The sequence below is a fragment of the Haliaeetus albicilla genome, chromosome 18 (assembly GCF_947461875.1).
Source record: "Haliaeetus albicilla chromosome 18, bHalAlb1.1, whole genome shotgun sequence".
Lineage (NCBI taxonomy): Eukaryota > Metazoa > Chordata > Aves > Accipitriformes > Accipitridae > Haliaeetus > Haliaeetus albicilla.
This window is the reverse complement of record NC_091500.1, coordinates 3108564-3129597: the sequence shown is the minus strand read 5'-3', so window position 1 is coordinate 3129597 and position 21034 is coordinate 3108564. Positions and strand designations below refer to the sequence as shown.

General features: G+C 43.4%; 1 protein-coding gene across 12 annotated transcripts in view; it reads left to right on the top strand.

The window, feature by feature from the left end:
- RP1L1 (RP1 like 1) overlaps positions 1–16693 on the top strand; it is a 46579-nt gene extending 29886 nt beyond the window's left edge. For 7 of the 12 annotated variants that reach the window (XM_069805535.1, XM_069805537.1, XM_069805534.1 and 4 more), the window contains 2 exons: positions 6649–6814; positions 8712–16693. In XM_069805535.1, coding sequence (XP_069661636.1) covers positions 6649–6814; positions 8712–15340 — 6795 coding nt within the window. In that variant the 3' untranslated portion in view covers positions 15341–16693. The remainder of the gene's footprint in view (positions 1–6648; positions 6815–8711) is intronic. The other 5 variants (XM_069805544.1, XM_069805543.1, XM_069805541.1 and 2 more) reach the window with 5 other exon arrangements.
- The last annotated feature ends 4341 nt before the right edge of the window (positions 16694–21034 follow it).

Below are 21034 nucleotides of genomic sequence, written 5' to 3'. Positions count from 1 at the left end.
CACAGCCCCTTTGTGGTAGGTACTGTACAGTAACATTCATGGAGACAATCCATCCTCCAATGGATAGCACCCAAACTGAAAAAAGTAGACATAGTTCAGAGGAGAGGATGTCCTTTCATTTCCACCTTGCACATGGTGACCTCCCCAGGGGGGGCTGAGGGTAATGCCTATGAAACATTTTTATTGGAAAGAACATTTGGCTTTTTTGAACCAATCCATACGTGACATATCCCACTGTGACAAGGAGTTCCTGTGGTACGAGATAATGAAGTATGCAAGTAAACAGAAGTTTTACTGTTTTGAAAAGTCAGAATTTTATTGTCAGAAGTACAAAAACTTCAATGAAACCTAAAGACATAGCTGACATTTCCTTGGAAGAGTCTGTGCATGTAGGTTTAACACACAGCAAATTGCAATTTTTTTTCACATGGCAGCACCTGATCTGTAAGACACCACAGTGGGTCAGAAGTTGACTGATACAAACAAAAATACTTCAACAGAGGCAAGTACTGGCAACAAATTTTCTGCTTTCTTGTCCAAAACTTCACTAACAGCCTCCATAATCCTCTTGGTTCTCGATCCAGAGTCTGTAGAGGTCAGCAAGTTTCCCTCCATTGGTTGCAGTGGGATTTGGATCAGGTTTTGCAGTAAGACTGAGAAACTTAATTTCATTTTCAAGGATTATGCAATAAAATTTTAACGGGAGTCTATTTCAGCCCACCAAACTGCTAGAGATTGTTCCCTGTGAATTTTGCTTAGAGGATTTTTGCCTCTGAACATCAAGTGCCTTAGCTGTGAGCAACCCTTCTCATGAGCTCATATGACAGGGTAATTACATTGAGGGAACTCAAAAGAGGGCTTGAATGGGGCCTGAGTTATGCATAGGAACTCCTTCCTAACCCATCAAAGACCTTTATCATCAGCCATTCATTTTCTTCCATTTTACTCCTGACTGTTCACTTATCATGGATTAAAATATTCTTGGAAGTTACCATGTTTTGGGATTCAGCTTGCAAATGAAGACACTTCATTTTCTAACTGTCTCTATATGAATATGCTAGATGTTTCCTGCTTAGCTTTCAGGTGGTAGTCTGGTAGGGCACAGGTCTCATATTTAACTTGTATCCTGTCTGCCATCCTCAGGCGCATATTAGATACTCTAGAACATCTCAAATTGCTCTAGTTATCTACATTTAGACAACTGCATTGAGATGATTGACTTTCTCTCTAGACAGTGAAAGAGGCAGGCATGTCCAGTGGGGGATGTACCACCTGTATCAGCTGGCTTTCCTGGGGCGAAACGACCTGTCCCCCAGAAATATCGATTGCTCTCCACCAATGCGCAAGAAGCCTAGACTGTAAAAGATGACTTACAATCAGGTGTGATGAGTTAATGGAGAAACAATAGGGCAGGGCATTCCTTTCTCCATCACAACTCCTTGAGGTGATCACCAGATTTTAAGTATTCACAATCAGTTGCCTTTGGTTTTTATGGCTAAATTGGACTGGGATGTAATACTGTTTTCTTGTAATATGGTATCCTGGCGTGGGTACTCAAAAATCTTGCTGTGGCAGCCTGAGGGAGGAGAGGAATCTGTTTACCAGAAGGATTTCCTTACAGGCTACTGCTCGGAAGAGATAAATGGCATCTCTGAGCAAACAAAGAAAACTTAAATGTCGGAAAAAATCTGTGCTGACCAACCAATAGCCACCATTTTATTTCACTGGGGCATCTTCTGATCTTGCCCACACACACACAAAAAAAAAGAAAGCACCAACTATCTAAGGTTTTATTGCTGCTTTAAAATGAAACACATCCCACCCTAATGATATATATTTTTCTCCAGTAACAGCTAAGGCAGCTAAGAACATCTACCTTCTACTCTTTCAGTTCCACCACACTTTTCCTCAGGCTGAGGTCTATATGACAATAACAACTACCTCTCCTACAAAAAAAATCACAGAATCACATTATTACTGAGGTTGGAAGAGACCTCTGGAGATAATCTCATCCAACCCCCCTTTTCAAAGCACAGTCAACTAGAGCAGGTTGTCCAGGTGTCCAGCTAGGTTCAGATTGTTCCGGTGTCCAGCTGGCTTTTGAATATCTCCAAGGATGGAGACTTCACAACATATCTGAGCAACCTGTTCCAGTGTTTGGCCACTCTCGCAGTGGAAAAAAATGGTTTTCTTCTGTTTTAATGGAATTTATAAATAAATAAAAAAATAATCCAATACAGTAAAGGTCAGACAACAACAGTCTCTAAAGTCCTGGGGTTTCACCAACTGCAAGAAATTTAAATGATCCTTTTAAATAATTTAATATTTACTGCAGTGATAGTCTCCCTGCTTCAGGACAGACCTATAAGGTTTGTCCCAGCATGTTCTATTACTGATCTTACTTATGTTAGGATTATGCCACATTCGATATTATACAGCTGAAGTTAATTATGACTGTATTCCTAAAATAGTAATTAAGAGCAGCAACTCATTGAAATAATATGGCCTTCAAGAAGGAGAACAGGCCAGGGACCCTGGAGCTGATATTCAATATTCAGCTCAGATGATGCTTCCTGGTAACTGTTGAATGGTCACGTTGGCTGGAGTTAATCTGCCTTAGCTTAGCTGTCTACATCTCTCCTAATCATTCCAAGGTGCTGTATACCAAGGGAGAAAGGCATTTCCAGAGCATGATTTGTCTCACAACAGAAGAGATGTCCAATGCAGGATACAGGAATTGCCCTTTCTACATGGACTACATGTTGGTAGTCCTACTACTAGTACTAAAGGTTGGTTAGCTAGCTCAGTCCTACACACCTAACTTTTAAATGTCCAAAATCTGAGGCCAAATCTAGCTATTATCTTTGTGTCCGTTGATTTCAACATTTAGAGAAGGATGCCTGTTCCTTGTTTTCCAGAACTTACCTAAGAGACATGATGACAGTATGTTCCTTTATAGAAGTTGCTTATAAAAGCATTGCTTATGAAAGCCTAGGTCCCAGAGCAAGCCACTTTAGAGTAAGATAACTCCTGAGAGTTAGACTAGGATCATGCTTGGGGAGGCACATCTCAGCCTTGAACAACATCCCATACGCTGGAATTCACACTGTCATCTCTGCAAGAAGATTCCCTCCTTTTACCTATCCTGAACAGCAATTCAACATCAGGTTATTTTCTCATCATTTAATCAGATCTAATATTTCATCTCTTTCTCTGGGGCTCACGTGCTTCTGAAATATGAATAGCTACTGTGTCTGCTTTTTGCCATGGTGTTACTGCCAAATCTTGCAATCTTATCTCTCAAACCACTTTACCAATTTTCTGTTTGATGTCCTGTTTCCTCCCCCGGCATGAAAAATCAATGCAGAAGGTGCATGGAAAATACAATTTCACAAGCTGTAATAACTCTTTGTCTGGTGGTTGTTATGTCTAAGCAGAAGAACAGGATCACTTCTCTCGCAGGTTAGCAAAAGAAAGCTCCCGGGTTTTGTGTTGTTTCCTAGTTGTTACCAGTGTGATGCAGATTCCAGAAAAGCCAGGGGAAATTCTGCCACTGGTTGAAATGGGGCCAATATTTCTCTCAGCGCATTCAGGAGCAACAGTAGACACTGGCCCGGCTGCAGGTTCAGGATCTGATCCCTTCTCATTAGAAATAATTTTTATATATTCCTTAAGAAGAAGCAAATCTGAGAAGCAATGCATGGATCACATCCTGGGACATGCTGGGTGAGCTGCAAGTTGCTAAACACCTAAGAGGGGACATACTGTTTAGAGATAATTTAGCGCTAGTAAGAAATGCCATATTGATTGCCCTGAAGACAGATGTCCTCTGTATAGCCCAGGCAACGACGTGTTGTTGAGAGGATGGGATTCATGCAGCAGTGTGGGAAAGCTCTGTGCTGAGCAAAATGAGATGAACTATTATCCCAGCTCCACCGTACTGCCCTGACAGAATGAACGTTGCATTAAACCAAATCAATGTGAGAAAAAAATCGTTTATTTAACACTTAGGAAACATTCAGTTGTATTTACAACTGCCAAAATGTTTTTACAATGAAGCGTTATGAAGTGCTGATTTCCCAAATATAGATGAATTTCTACAATTATAATTCAAAGATATTAAGCTTGCAATTTATTAGGAATAAAGGCTATGTTATAGGTATAAACACTGCTAAAGAGCTGATGATGCCAGAAATACTACATGACAGACCCTTTATTTTAAATCACATAACACAAGTATATTCCATATGAAAGTATTTGGTTTGTGGAGCATATATAAATTCAATAACTCATCTGGCTCAGCTCCATCGATTCCTGAAGCTGTGTCATTGGCACCATCTATTTTCTGCAGACACAACGCACCGGTGATGAGTGTGATTGAAGTATCTATATACAGACACAGTACCATGTGAGAAAATGTCCTGGGCAAAAAATAGCTTTCACTGAAAACATGTCCCTTGCAAATAGGGATAGTCCCTACACTTAGTGGGTTTTTAAAGTCAGGTTGTTTTACATTAAGATCAGGAGGGATTTCACATCTATTTTTCTTACTTCTCTCCCTCTTTTTCATTTTCTCTTTCTCCTTTTTTACCCTCATCTTTTTTCTACTTGTATAAGGACACAGCGAAAGATCTCACTAAAGGAATAACAAACAAAAGAAAAAAGACCAGGCAAGTAAAGAAGGAAAAGAAATATACAGGTGGCAAAACCCTTCTCAAAATATTGTCATTTATTAAATTATAGGTTTTCTATAAACTTTTTGAGTGAGCTAGAAAGATGTTTCCTTTACAAATATATGGACCAAAAGTGGATTTATTGACAAATGACAAGCAGTAGGGATAGACAGACTGAGATTTGTGGGTTATTTTCTGTTTCTGTTTCATGGTGCTTATCACATAGACTCAGGACTTTTGTTGCTTTACACACAGTGGTGCTTAATGTAAGCTTTAGAGAGCAGAGCCTCACTTACTGTGGGTTTTTATAGCACCAAATGCAATGGGCCTCAGCTTCTAACTGTTGTACAAACAGTGCAAACAGTAAATTAAAAAAAATGGGAAGACGATGGGATTTTAGTGTATGCCCACTAAAAAGTTGATGCCATATGCTTTACTGTAAGAAAAATTACCGCAAGTGTTTAACTGGACCTTGAGTGTGATTCTTTCTGTCTTGTTCTTTCACCCTCCACATATTCACCCTCCTTTTATTTGCACAAGATCCAGCACTATTATCTCAGTACCTCTCAAAGCCCTGGTGGTACTAACTAATCTCCGAAAACCCCGGAGGCATTTCACAAACTCAGGGCTTGGGCTCCAAAGGGGGCCTGATTCTTCATTCTGATGCTACAGCAACATTTAGAGAATGAGGTCCACCCTTCATGCTCTGTTATGCCAGGCACGTGTGACAACTGCAGAATTGTCATCACAGCTCCTCCAAGATTTGTTCTCTTCCATACTCGGCTGCTAGTTAATGGGCTGATGATTAAGTGACACAGTGAGGTCAGGGTGCATCTTATGAGCAAGATAGTGTTCAGCCCACCACCGGTGCTAGCTAACATCTCGGTAGCCCATTGCATGGTCACTTCTTAATGGTGAGACCCTGTATGCTCTAGAGATGTTCTCCTGATATAGCAGTCTAAGGAGGAAGGAACATCCTAGCTGGATTGTGGAGACCCCTGACAGCACAAAGCTGCCAGATGTTGGCCACTCTAAAGACCTTTCAAACAGCAAGAGAGCCCTCTCATCCTTTTAGAAGCCAACGAGTGGTTTACCTGGGAGCTTAACTTCAGTCTTACAAATAAGGGATTGCAGAAGCAAGATGAAAGAGGGTCCAGGCTTCGTCTAGCCAGTGCTCATCACAGGACTGATTCCTGCTCCTTTAGATGCTAGGTAAACATTGTATTTGGGTAAAAGTGACTTTCTGCCGTGTCTAGCCCTGCTCCCTGTTCCTAGCTGCGGCTGACATGAAGGACTTGGTGAGTAATCGAGACACAGGTCATGAGGTGAAGATGAAGAGGCAGTGTGTAAGCCTGGGTTCTTGTGGAGGAACAGAGAGTCCTTCACAGGCACTTCCCACGCTGAGGGACAATGTCCCACATTGTCCCTCATTGAGGCAATACTTGAGGTAATATTTGAGAGAGTATTTGAGGTAATATTAGGGGAAGTCACAGTTCTTGTCTTTTCCTGAGCAGAGGAAGTAAGAGAACTAATGGTCAACCTAGAATGTAGCATTTACCAGGGAGTATTGCTGTCCCATGCAGGAATTAGAAGACTTGAAGAGTATAATTCTCTGTAAGGGAAACTGAGAAGCCTTTGGTTCCACCCCCTTCCTCACTACCACATTGATTATGCCTAAATCTTTCCCAGAAGATGTAAAACCTTGTAATAAATGAGATATCTTCTCCCTTAGGCAATCTCTCCCATCCCTTCCTTATCTTAGGAGATCTGATTAAAACATAGCAGAGTCTCTCTTTCAGTGGAAGAGTACTGCAACAGAGTCTACCAACAGGCCCTGGTAGACCCTGAAGTTCTCCAGAACCATGTTTATTTTATTTTAGGTGACATCTAAATGTCCTGTGATTCTGGACCTGGAAGGCAACAAGTAGTTCTGCTCTATTGGCCTACGGTGACCCACTTGCTCTTCTCTTTCTAGATCGACAGCATGCAGGCTCTGCTTCACTGTCCCAGCGTGCTGGTGTGTGTCGGCCGGGAGCCATTTAAACCTGTCTCAATGGAGAATTTGAGGAAACACTCGGTGGAGAAGCTGCCCAACCTGGCTCCCCGTTCCAATGGCAACAATGTCGATGAAAACAATGAAAGTAAGAAAAACTCCGGCGCATATTGCACCGTCCTCTCCAGGCCTGTGTCCCACAACATGGAGATTACAGGCACCTATTGTATGGCCCCAATGCGCAGATTTCACGTGGAAAATGTACTTCCCTCTCTCTGCCTCCCAGGCCTTTCCATCCTCCCCTTCTTTTTCTCTGGTTTCCTTCTAGGATTTCCTCCCTACACCCTCCAGTCTTTCTTTTACATGCTCCCCGTGTCTGGCTGACTTCCCTTCCTCTTTCATATCTCTGTGTCTCCTTTTCCTTCCAGAACTCCCTCCTTTCCTGTGTCTGCCTCTGAGGCTCCCCAAACCCTTGAGATTTCCCACGAATCCTCTATCGCCTTGTCTTTATGTCATATAATGCCTGCACTTCTGCATTTGCCTGCACCAGGACCAGAAGATGCCCTGGTTTTGTCAGCAGGAGATTCAGTTGCTCCTGCTGGTTACAGCTGCAGTGTAGCCTTTTGGGAACAAAGCATGTTTTTATGGAAAGGTTATGTTCAGGAAGGAGTATGTTATAGGTTATTCAGGATGATATTTCTTAGGCACTTCATCATGAGTTATCTGAGGTCACAGGTAATTAAACCAGCCACCGTCAGTAGCCTATGAAAAGAAACTTCCCACGTCCAAAGGGCAATTCATCTCACCTGTATTAGGGATTTGTTTCAGCGTGAAATGAAGTGTGCTCTGGAGGAGCACCTGTTTCTCACCATTGTCAATACCAGGACCCGGGAAAGATTCACTCATATGTTGACAACTAGTTGTAGAAACTTAAGGACAGAGGCATGCCACACTCACTCCCTGAGACATAAAAAATTGGAGGGAGCAGTGGGAATAATCTGAAGCTTTGTCCATCAGGAGACTGAGCAAATACATCAGTTCAAATGCATAAGGATGGTTAGATAAGAGCTATATTTCATGTGTTATTGATCTTGGTTGGTGTGCTCCCTGTTCAACACTACCTGCCTAAAATGCCCTCCATTCAGCTGCATATCCATGTGCCCACAGAGGCATATGGTTGTCTAGATATATAAAAGTAAACTTTGAACAAATCTGTATTAGAAATGAGATAGGTGTGTATCTTGCAAAACTGCATGATAGCAATGTACTCTACTTGAAATGAAGGGTCAAGGACTTGAATAAATCTATGCAGATCACTGCACTGATCCATAGAGATGTGCTTTGGATTACAATTCTTAAGATTCCCGTACTATTACTGATTCTTCCATAATTACCACTATTTCTTTTTGTAAGTATCACCAGCTTACAATTCCTTTTCCATTTATTCTTTATGTTTTAATAAGCGTTATAATTATTCATAGTGCCGCATCCCTGCAGGGACTGAGTGCTGCTCTGGTCTACACGGCCACATCTGTGTTTCCCAGCATGTGAGTGAAGAGGTGGATGATGCACAATAAATGTGTGACACTTGACCTCTAGCTAAGGAAGAGGGTCACTTCTCCATGTATTTTTCCCCGACTGAATAGGAAGGATGAAAACTCGCACAGTTAAATAAAGGGATATTTGCAGCATGATAAAATACAGAAACTCTGAGACTAAATTGCTCTGTATATATATTTCTTTTTCTTCCTGACGTGCACTCAATATGACAAAAAAAAGTGTTTGTGTTTCAATTTAGATTAAAAAAAAAATAAAGTTAATGTATAGAAGATTTTAATACAGATTATTAATTCAAACTTAATATTTATGGTCATCACTTAGCCAAAGCCAAATTTTCAAATTATGTAAACTGGCATAGGCTTAGCTTTAATGGAATAATATCAGTATTCACTAGTTTCAGGGTTTGACCTATATATTTTGTGTCATCTTTATATGAGTTAACATTTCTCTCCATCTTTCTTTTCTTTACTTATTTCAAACTCCAGTGAACTTTGGACTGAAAGCCAAAAAAAGTGTTATCCATCCACGGTCAGCATCAAGCAATCGGTCAATGAGATTTTCTTTATCATCAGAAAAGTCGTATCCTAATGGTCTCCTTGCCTCACCGGATAACGGTGCATCTTTCTCAAACAGTTTCTCACATTCAAAACCTGGGGACCTGGTCCATTCCTTGGTCAATGACGACATAGAAAAACGGGTACATGTGAACAAGGATGGTAGCCTATCCGTTGAGATGAAAGTCCGCTTCCGCTTGCTGAATGATGAGACTTTGCAGTGGTCCACCCAGATCAAAAAGTCCAATCTGATGAACCAGTTGCCTTGTGAAGAGTCAGGTGTAGAGGAGGACAGCGGAGTAGACCCCATACAGAAAATGAACCCAGAAGCCAGCTCAGAGGCAGATGAGTCATTATATCCCTGCGATATTGATTCTTACATGTCAAAACTTGAGGAATCAGAATGTGACGAGGCTCATTGTCATAGCTGTGGAAAGAAACACCAGGACTATGACATTTGGAAAAACCCCATGCACACATCCCAGAGGGAAGAGCCCAGTGTACGAAGCACCTGGCACACACGGTCGTCATGCTCCAGCACATCTTCCCGGAGGAGAGTAGTCCACAAAAAGATGGCTTCTGTGGATAGCCTCCACACCACATCCAGTGAGGAGTTCTCTGAGCACATTGTGCAAGAGTCCTCATCCTACTCAGAGACTATAGAGAACAGAGTGGCATATAGATCCATTAAAAAGTGTATGTGTCGAAGTGATTTGTCTACAGGTGTTTCCAATGGAGAAGACCAGCAAGAATACACTCGGACAAGCACGAGCAATAGTCAGAGACCTTCGTCCTTGGGTTTAATGTCACATTCAAGCTGTGAAAACAACCTGGATACGCAAGATGCCCATGAAGACCATGAGGCCAGCAAAACCAATTCACAAAATGAAGATGAAAATTGTTTTGAAGTTTCCTCTGTGAAGTGCTTAAAGAATGATGCAGAAGAGATTGAAAGCAGCAGAGTTGGGAGTGTCTCATCAAGGTCATCTCTGCAGTCCAGACAGAGCAAGAAGAACGTATGTGAGGAAACAAGTAGCACAGGTAGGAGCATGTCCTCCTCAAGTCTTCAGAAGGCAAATCAAGAAGATAACACTAGGTGCTCCACTTCTGCCAACAGTGAGCACAGCAAGTCTAGTAACTGTACCACGCCAACAGCAAAGAGTGAACAGAATGACCACTCTGATGACAACGTAGTGGTCTCCTCCTTCTCCAGTGAGTCCTGCCCTAAGAAAGAGGCTGAAGAGGTCGAAGCAGAACAAGATGAAATCAATGAAGTCAGCTCAGTGTCAGCAAAAACAAAGCCCAGCCGATCAATTAGAGATGAGAGCAGTGAAAGTGAACGATGCTCTACACAAGGTACCCCCCATTCCAGAGCTAGTGACAGGAACAGCAAGAGAAGTGACAGTGATGAGATTCTGTGCAATGCCTCTTGCTCTTCCAGAGGATCCAAAAAGAGCAAACACAGCCATATTCATTTGGATGCACGGTCTGAAATATCTGTGTCTTCACTTGAATCCGCTCGGAATAAAAAGAAGAATTCCCTACATGCAGATGATCTGAGATCATGCAGCAGGGCATCTAATTACTCCAAAAGCTCATGTGAAATCAAGAAAAAATCTATTGGACGCCCCATGTCTCATAACTCAGGATCTTTTCACTCAAACATTTCATCTACTAGTGAAGCACAGGTGATTACAGGTTTTACTGAGGAGAAAAGCTTGAAAAGTACCACCAATGGCTACAGTGAATCCTCAAAAGGCTCAAAGAAGAGAAGCCATAGAGAAGAAAATAGTAAGCCATCATCCCTCTGCTCAAGTGTTTCAAGCCCTAAAGGAAAAGCTGGAGAGGGTCATTCCAAGATTAATTCAGAGGCCCCATCTTCAAGACAGGGAAGTATGAGTGAAAGTATATGTTCAAAAGGTGACCACTCAACTGAGACTGGGATTAGGAATGGAAACCCTGCAAGTGTCTCTTCAAGAGTCTCTTCAAAGTCAGAAGTAGAAGATAAATGCTTGTTGACACAGGTATCCCAGGAAAGTGATGATAGGTGTTTACAATCAAACATATCTCAGTCTTCAAAATCAAGGCAGGTAAAAACTAGAAATCTCCATGTGAGGATGTCAAACTCCAGCCAAGCATCACTGTCCGAGACTTTGTCAGTATGTAGTATGCATTGTCCTGCCCCACCAAAAGGGAAGCCAAACAGCAAAAAAATACATTCAACCATGTTGAAGAACTCTTCCCTTAGCAGCATAGGTACTGAGTCAGTGCTGACCACAGGAAAAGAGCAGAAAGAAATCGTAGATTCCTCCAAAGCAACTTCCTATGGGTCTAAATCAGCTGCAACTGAAATAAATGATCAGAAGAATAAAGAGACTGATGATTCTTGCAACAGAAAAGTGGAGGAAGAGTTAGAAAGCACAGGTATGCAAGAGGAAGGGAGTGATTTAATGCCATCTACTCTACCAAATACAACTCCAGAAGAAGTTGTGCAAGAATGGCTAAGTAAAATCCCTTCAGAAACATTGCTTATGAAATATGAAATGGAGGATGATGCAGAAGAGGAATGTATAGAGGCAACCACTGAGGTATCATACTGTCCAAATGCCAAGGAAACCTCAGAGGATGAAAACGCTGAGAAAAAGAATGTAGAGGAGGCTGAAAATGAAGCAAACGATGAAGTGGAAAAAGAGACAGCAGAAGGCACTGCTATTAATGAAGAGACTGAAGAGTGTGTGAATCAGGAACAAATCTCTGAGGTTGTGTCCGAAGCTGCTGAAGCTGCCGAAGCTGCCAAAGCTGACCAGGCAGAATGCAGCCAGTCAGTTACATCCAGCCAAAATAACAACAGAAGAGACCTGCCAACCTCTGTCCAGACTTCAGTCCAGATCATGAAGGCCTTGCTCAGTTCAAAACATGAAACAAAATTTGACCGATCAAACAGTTTGCCTGAAGTGTCCCCCACTATGGGGAGAAAACTGAGTAACTCTGCCAACATTTTGATTACTTGTCTTGCGAGTCTCCAACTCCTTGATGAAGAGTCAGAAGATCCATCAGATAAATCAAAATGTTTGAATAAGCCAAGGTATATGGAGCTGCTAAACATTTTTCAAGCCCTGTGGTTTGGATGCACAGCTGAAAAAAGTGGTCCAAGTTCAGGTCAAGAGGCAAGTGAGCAGCCAAAGACAGCCTCTGGGTTTAAAGCTCCCAAATCTGTAGATTGTGACTTCACCCCCATGTCCTCCTCTGGGGTTGATGTTGGCAGTGGTTCTGGTGGCTCAGAAGAGAGCACAGCTGGTGCCAGGGACTGCACCTTAGCGGCACAGAAAACTGCTGAACTCAAATCAGCTGGACACTTGGAAAATGTAGAGACTGGCACTGAACTGACTGAGGGTGAGGAGCAAAGTAAAGAGGAAGAGCAGTCATCCCGACCTTCAACAGCCTGCTCCAAATCAAAAGGAGAGGCAAAAGCACAGTCTACTAAAGAGGACTCTCTAATTCAGGAGGCAGAAGAGAATAAGGAGGATCAGTGCAGTAACTGTGAAAATGGTCAGGAGGAAGGGGGAGAAAATGAAAACAAAGAAAACAGCAAATTAACTGAAAATGGAGAACAAGAAGATGAAGCTGTGAATGATGAACTCCCAAAAGAAAATCTTGAAGAGGAAGCTGATCAGCTACCCACTAATGATGATACAAATGTCAATGATGCTGATTGTGGAACAGAGCTGAAAGCTGATTTGGAAGAGCAGCTTGGAAAAGAGTCTCCAAATGACCCAGAGCCCAAAGTCAATATGGCCACCACTATGGGTGCATCCTTTGTCCAGCAAAATTCAGTGGATCCGGACCCAATTTGGGTCCTGAGACTGCTCAAGAAAATTGAGAAAGAGTTCATGACCCACTATGTCAGAGCCATGAATGAGTTAAAAGTCAGGTGGAACCTGCAGAACAACCAGCAGATGGATGAAATGATACTGGAGCTGAAGGAAGAAGTGAGTAAAAGGATACAAAGAAGCATAGATAAGGAGATGAGGAAGATCAAAAGCAGAGCAGGGAAGAAGATGCCAAGACCTCCGGATGAACCACTCAAGCGTGAGTCAACACTCCAAACTGAGCAGAGGAGACGGCGGTTGCAAACTATGCATAAAAAGTCACTCATCAGTGACAAGAATGGAACCCAGACTGGGCTAGAGGACACATCAGACTTATCATTTGATGTAAATGAAGATACAGCATTTAGTGCAGCTTTTGAGGCCAGTCTTAATGAACAAACAAGTGAGGAGGAATACTGCCCATGTGACTCCTGTGTGAGGAAAAAAATGGCTTCCAAGCCTGCAAGAAAGCCAGTGGTGGCCACCAATGCCCCAGTCATGAAGGCATTTGATTTACAGCAAATCCTGAGGTTGAAGAAGAATGATGATGAGGAAGCCTGTGCCTCAGAAGCAGCCCAGGACATCAAAACAATTCCAAATGAGGAGAACGATGAGGGTGAACCCCAGCCAAGTGAAACGGAAGTGGAGGGCAATGAAGAAAAGGAGCCAGAATTAAACGAAGTGGACAGCTCAACGTTGAACAGAGATGGAGAAGGATCTGAAATATCAGAGAGTCAAAACTGTGAGATGGAGGATGAGGTAAAAGATGAAGAAACCAAAGAAGAAGAAAAGGAAGAAGCAGAAGAAGTGGGGGAAGAAACAAAAGAGAGAGAAGAAGAAGAGGAAGCAAAAGAGGAGGAGGAAGAGAAAGAGGAAGAAGAAATAATGAAGGCAGAAGAAGAGGAGGAAACAAAAGAGGAAGAGGAGGGAGAAACAACAGAGAAAGAAGATGAGGAAGTAAAAGAGGAAGCAGCAGAGGAGACAAAGGAGGAAGAGGAAATAAAAGAGGAGGAAGAGCAGGAGGAGGAGGAGGGAGTGAAGGAGGAGGAGGAAGAAACAAAAGATGAGGAGGAAGGAGAAACTAAGGAGGAAGAGGAGGAAGTGAATGAGAAGGAAGAAGAAACAAAAGAGGAAGAGGAAGACATGAAAGAGGAGGAAGAAGCAAAAGAGGAGGAAGAGGAAGTGAAGGAGGAAGAGGAAGAAACAAAAGAGGAGGAGGAGGAAGTGAAGGAGGAAGAGGAAGAAACAAAAGAGGAGGAGGAGGAAGTGAAGGAGGAGGAGGAAGAAACGAAGGAGGAGGAGGAAGGAACAAAAGAGGAGGAGGAGGATGTGAAGGAGGAGGAGGAAGAAACGAAGGAGGAGGAGGAGGAAGTGAAGGAGGAAGAGGAAGAAACAAAAGAGGAGGAGGAGGAAGTGAAGGAGGAAGAGGAAGAAACAAAAGAGGAGGAGGAGGAAGTGAAGGAGGAAGAGGAAGAAACAAAAGAGGAGGAGGAGGACGTGAAGGAGGAGGAGGAGGAGGAAGTGAAGGAGGAAGAGGAAGAAACAAAAGAGGAGGAGGAGGAAGTGAAGGAGGAAGAGGAAGAAACAAAAGAGGAGGAGGAGGACGTGAAGGAGGAAGAGGAAGAAACAAAAGAGGAGGAGGAAGTGAAGGAGGAAGAGGAAGAAACAAAAGAGGAGGAGGAAGTGGAAGAAGGAGAAGAAGCAACAAATGAGGATGAGGAAGCAAAAGAAGATGATAAAGAAGAAAAACAAGAGGAGCAGGAAGTGGAAGAAGAGGAAGAAAACCCAGAAGAGAAGGAGGAAGAAACAAAAGAAGAAAAAGAGGCAGCAAAAGAGGAGGAAGAAACAAAGGCAGAGGAGGAAGCAAACGGGAAAGAGGAAGAGCAAGAAGAAACTCAAAGGGAAGAGCAGGAAGCTGAAGAGAAGTCCAAAGCTGAAGATGAAGCTGACAATGAAGCTGAAGAAACAGAGGAGCCAGAGGATGAGGACATTGGGGCTGATGATGAGGAAGAGACATCGGAATGCAGAGGAGATGCTGACGGCTCTGGAACTGACAACAATCCTGAAGGAGATGCTGCAGAAGGAACTGAAGAAGCTGAGCAGGATGAAGCTGAGGCAGTGGAAGATGCAAATCCAGAGTCAGAAGATGAGGCATGTTCAGCTGGGGAGGAAAACGACACTGAAGGAGGTGATAAATATGATGAGAATGATGAGAAACCGACCAGTGATGACCCTGACAAGGCACATGAAAAGTATGAAGACAAAGGCAACAACAAGGTTTCTGAGAGACCCTCAAGGGCCAAAGGCAAACAAAACAGGAAAAGGCTAAAGAGTCTGAACAAAGCAGCTGTCTTTTCTTGTTATTCTTCTGTAGGAAACTTCTCACAGCAGTCCCAGAAGGGGTCTGAAGATGAAGGTGAAGAGGAATGCAAAGATGACAATAACCCCATGAGCAGCCATCCCAATGGAGAGGTTCAAAGTGATGAGAGCAGCAAACCCTCACAGATGTATCCTGACTGTGAGGAAGAAGAAGAGGACAAAGAATCTTCATGCACTGATCCTTCAGGAGATGAGGACCAGGCAGATGCTGAAGGTGTAAATCCAAAGGAGGTTGAACATAGTGATGAAGTTCAGGCTTCTAAAAAGAAAGAAGACTCTGATGAGATTGGCCAGGATGACCTGGACTTCTAGAACTGCTTATCAAAAACTGCTTTTTTCTTTCTTCCTTTCTTTCTTTTTTTTAAAAGTATATTTTCATTACATATTACAGTATCTCCAGTGAGTTAAGCCATTATAATTGGCTTTTCTTCTGAGTTAAATGTGGTAAACTTGATCTTGAATCCTGTAAGTAACGTTGCAATTACCTGCCCTCATTTCTAGAGGGCTAGTAAACTCATTAAAACTTAGTGGTTTCAATAGAGAAGTGGTTTGGGGAAAGGGAAGGCTGTTTTGTTTGTGATACCTTCTTGTTGCCACTCCTTAAGCCATGCTGCTTGCTGCTTGAGTGATCTGTGGCTCTGCTGGGCATCATCTCTGAGTGACTTCAGGATGCCTTTCATCTGTTGCATGCCATTTTCCTGGAAAGATTGCCAATCCACAGAAACATGACAAAATCTGGATTAATTGCCAAAGTCTGGTCAGAGCCCACAGAGATGTATATTCATTTCTTCCCTACCCTACCCTATCTTCTCTGTACCCAGAAAAGATCTGAGTTATCAAAGTCTTTCCCCACTTTCCCTATTTTTCTTTAGTAGAGGTTGAAATCATTCCTCACTTCACTGGAAATCCTCAACACCGAGAAAGGTCATTCCAGTAGATCTCTCCTTTTCCAGACCACCTACCTGTTTGTACTGTGTTCATCACTGTAGTATGTAATCATGTAGCAGTAGATAAATAAGATGAGTCAATTCACCTGTCAGGTATCTGAGAAGTGGTTGAATGCAATATTGACCAAATTAGAAATGAGTAAAGTTCAATCCCTTGTGATTACCTTTACTATGCAAATGACTGTATCTAAGCACTTTACAATCATATGGGATCCCTGAGACAATTTTGTACGAGGCCCTGTTCCAAAGCTAATAGGATTTGCAATTGCTCAGTGCCTCGCCCTTGCAGACAACCAGTAAAATTTAAACTAATTTTACCTTTAACATGGAAAAGGTTTGGGCATTTGTGCTGCAGCAAACAGCTGGAAGAGGCTCAAGCATTTACTTGAGAGGCTGGACTTTACAAACCATGATAGAACTGCAAACTTCATTTAACAACTGTTTTCTACCAGATTATATCTTTTTTTCCCTGAATCAATGCCCAACTAATGCCAGCAGAAGTTTGACGATACCTCAGCTGCATACATGTATATACCTCTTTGGGAAACAGCCCATTTTATCAATAATTTGCAGGGAGAATAAAACAGTGAAAAACTAAGAGAGGGTGAAAACAAAATGCCTTAAATTGTACAGCCAAAAAGTATGTGTGTAGTATTGTGCCAGGTTTGTGAAGGTGCATGCAGAAATGTTGAAATAATCAATAATCAAAACCAAATAATTAAGATTGTTATCATTTTATGAATCAATTCCTGAAACTCATAGCCAACCAATTGATTTCCAGAAATAAGATTCATTTCACTCAAATTAAGAATTGGGTTTAGCTCCAGAGGTGCATACTTAATTTTAGGTGTCTGAGAAATAGGGGTCTGTGTGGACTAGTCAATGGAGAGCTAGATCGCAGCTGAGCTGCCCTCACAAAGGCTTACAGTGCCATATGAGATCCTCCAGGCAGTCCAAGACAACCACACCGTCCTCAAGACAGAGAAGTTAAGATCTGGGCCTTCCTAAAAAGAAGGATAACCCTATCTGTTAGCCTCACGTGGATGTCTTGGGTTTCCTAGGACATCTCAGGTGGAACTATGCCTCTCTCTAGATGCAACTCAGTTGAACCCTGACTGTCTCAAAGTTTGATATCATTTCATCTGGTAGTCTCCTTTCCACGCTTCTTCTGCAGACACTTCCATAACTAAGAGTACTAGCTTTCAGACAGCTTAGGGTCTGTGTAGTTGTTTAAACATAGATGTTCAGTGCTAGTTGAGATGGCCTAGGGAATCCAGTATTGGTCTAAAGTCCCAGACCAGTCCCAGTGTTGGTGTAAAGGGGTACAGGTCTCCTGTAGGTCCAGAGTCATATCACAACCTCCTTGTAAATGTCAGGGATGCTCTAGGGCATCTTAAACTGCATTAGTCATGGATTTTAAAAACCTGAATCCACCCTGAAAGTTGTGTAAACAAATCTTACCTCAAGAAACTGAAGTACAAGGTTTAAACTAAATGTTAAAACTAATTTGGTTTGAAGTGCAGGTGTTGTGGTTTAACCCCAGCTGGCAACTCAGCCCCACGCAGCAACTTGCTCACTTGCCCAGAGTGGGATGGGGGAGAGAATCGGAAGAGTAAAAGTGAGAAAACTGATGGTTTGAGATAAAGACAGTTTAATAGGTAAAGCAAAAGCTGCGTGCGCAAGTAAAACAAACCAAGGAATTCATTCCCAACTTCCCGTGGGCAGGCAGGTGTTCAGCCATCCCCAGGAGAGCAGGGCTCCACCACACATAACGGTGACTTGGGAAGACAAACGCCATCGCTCCGAACGTCCCCTCCTTCCTTCTTTTTCCCCCAGCTTTATATGTTGAACATGACGTCCTATGGTCTGGAATCTCCCTTGGGTCAGCTGGGGTCAGCTGTCCCAGCCGTGTCCCCTCCCAACTTGCTGGTGGGGTGGGGTGAGAAGCAGAACAGCCCTTGGCTCTGTGTAAGCACTGCTCAGCAGGAACGAAAACATCCCTGTGTTATCAACACTGTTTTCAGCACAAATCCAAAACACAGCCCCGTACTAGCTACTATGAAGAAAATTAACTCTATCCCAGCCAAAACCAGCACAACAGGAAAATGAAAACTTACTGTCCTCTGACACAGCAATACTTAGACATTTTCTAGTATTTCAGTATTGTACTAACAGGTTAATTCCCACATCCAGAGTACATGATGAACACCATGCCTGCTCTAAGGGCCAGTCCTGTAGCTTCTGTACCATTAAAGATCCCTTTAAGGTGCTATTTGAAGGTTCAAGCAGAAATTGTTGTGCATGAGCTCAGTGCTGGGCTTTGGACATAAGTGAACATTGCCTTTATGAGCTGGATCTGATTGACTGCAAATGCCTTCAAGCACCCACTGTTCTCAAGATTTGGTAGTCCTACTGAATCCTCCTTGTCTAGACTACGCTCGTGGTTAAAGACAGCACCCACACAGGACCAGTGATCCCTCTTGCATTTACTGTCTGGGTCAGAAACAGTGCTGCTGCAGGGCAATTTTCCCCTTCTGTAGTAATGTCCCATGACATCAATATTCTGACTTTCTATTAAACTTTTCCAAGGTTTCCACAAACCAATTCCAAAACACTTTTTAAGGTGTCCAGCATGAGAAATGTCAAAAAATAACAGGTACGTCCGTTGATTTATAATTAAGGGAAAGACACCAAGGGGAAACTTACTGCTGGCCTGGATTCATACCACTAACTCCAGGTACACGCATCAGGTTTTTTTGTCCTGGGTTCTCCAGGCAATGTGAAGAGACAGGGTCTCCCAGCAGTTATTCAGAGTGTGACACAGGACTGTCACCTGGAGAGGTGAAGCCCATGGACTGTAGCATCCTGACCCAGGCACTTTGAGCAAATGGTTGAATTCAAGCTCTGACTACTCCTGCAACTTGGAAGTTGACAAGGCTGCTTGGTTCAAAACCCAGCCTGGGGACGTTGGGTGAAGGCTGTGGCATCTTTGTTCACTGGTGCCTGCGAGGGAGCTATTCCAGATGCCAGGGAAAACGTGTTTGCCACCGAAGGAAGCTTGTTATTTGAAGCTTGTCAGTCCCTGCAGGAGAACGGCTGGCCCAGCGTGGCTGCTCAGGGGCCCTGCAGCGTGCGTCTCTCCATGTCAGCAGCGACTGGCAGGTACAGAGTCGTGTGTAGAAGCCTTTTGGTTTCATAGGGAGCAAAGTGAAACGTCTGCTTTCTGATGCATCAGTTCTTGCAGGATTCAGAAAGGCACTGAGCCGGGGAGTCATAGCTCTGATCTTGGCATGAGACATACACTGGAAGTGGTACACGTTAACTTAGCTTTAAACATTGCTGGTGAAGATGTCTCCCTCTGAGCCCGCCATCCAGACTCCCATTATAACCAGCAGGGAGAGAGAGGCAAAGAAGAGCGTGATTCATCTGCTGTAGACAACGACATTAGGAGCAGATGAATTACACTCTCAGCAGGCCTGTTTCTCTCTGCCGAGTGCACAGGGAATCTAGACAAGTTGCTCAGATGGAGATGTCTCATGTGGGAAGAGCTGATCCCAGCGTAGCTACCCAAAAGCATCTTACAAAGCTTCTGGGGGTAACTTGCAGACTGCCAGGCAAGACCTCGAGCCAGTCATCCTTGGAAGTTTTAAAAGTGTTTGTTGGCTCCAAGGTCACCCTTCTCTGCTACTGCTAAAAGCCACTGCTGGAACTTAACGGGTTAATGAAAGGGCAAACATTTCCCAGGACTTCTCCAGCTGTTGACTTTGTTCATTTTAAAGCCACTTGTGCATAGTCAACATCACACCCTAGCTGTGTTGAGTCAGTAAGTTCCCCACTCACAGCACCAGCAAGGAGAAAGAAATCAAATAAAACACAAAAATGCAATCATCAAACCATGAAAACTGAAATCACCGGAGTTCCCCCCCCGCCATGAGACCTGTCCCACTCATGTCTGTGTTTGTCACCGTCTGTGTTTGGGCAGTGACTCACACACATGCCTGTCCTCGTCGGGGCAGAGTGGGCTCTGCACCCATACAGCCTGCTCACAAAAAGCCCTGGTCGGAGGGGCTGGGGACCAGTCACGGCGTCGATCCAGCAGACAGATGTTGCTGAAGTAGGTGTTTCTTTCCTCCATCAGTCTCTCCCAGCGTCGCCCAGAGCATCCGCGAATGAAGCACGCAGCTGAAAAGGATCCCTCGCAGTTACATCTCTCACACTTGCACTGCTTCCAAGCTTTACATTTCCCCTTGGCTGGTGTGACTCACACGCGTGTTCGGTCTTGCAGCTTCCCTCTCCCTCTTACAGCACAGGAACACGTGTTACCAGCCAGCTCCAGAGCTGTCACGTTTATACTGGCTGGAAGGATAATGCTTGTCACCACCTGGAGCGGATTACAGCCGCTGTCTTTCAGCAGAGCTGAGGAGGAGGGAGGAGAGGCAATGCAAGACTTGCACAGCTGTACGGCACGTTTGGCAGTGCATAGCTGTACGGCATGTTTTGCTGTGCATTTCTGTTTGTCTTTTGGGCGTTTTTTTTGTTTGTTTTTTGTTGTTGTTGTTGTTATTGTTGTTTTTTACCAGCCAGACAAATTGCTTCTTGATGTATGTTGGTTTTGTTTGCTTGTTTGTTTTTTGAATAGGAAATATTCAGTGAGAGATGATGAAGAGCATGGTGGAGATGAAAGTGTAAACCACTGAAATAAAAGAAATGTGCTTTCTAAAGCTGAGGTCTTCAGAGATGTGTGCAAGCAGACATTCTTCTCACTAATGGAGAGCAATAATCCCCCTTTCCTGGTGGGTCCTTGCTGACCTAGCACTGTATTTAGCTCCAGCCACTTGAAATCCCATCTGCCTTACACGAAGGGGTGGTTTGTTGTTATTTCTGGACCTCCGGCTCCTGCAGTAGGCTTCGTTCTGGGGGGCAGGGAGAGTTTCCAAGCTGGCTGTGTATGTGCCCTGCAAGCTCCATCTTTTCTTTAACTGGAAGGTGGAGAACTTGCACTGCAGGGCTTGGTGGCTCCTTGGCAAGAATAAGTACTCCTCCTAAGACGGGGTTAGGA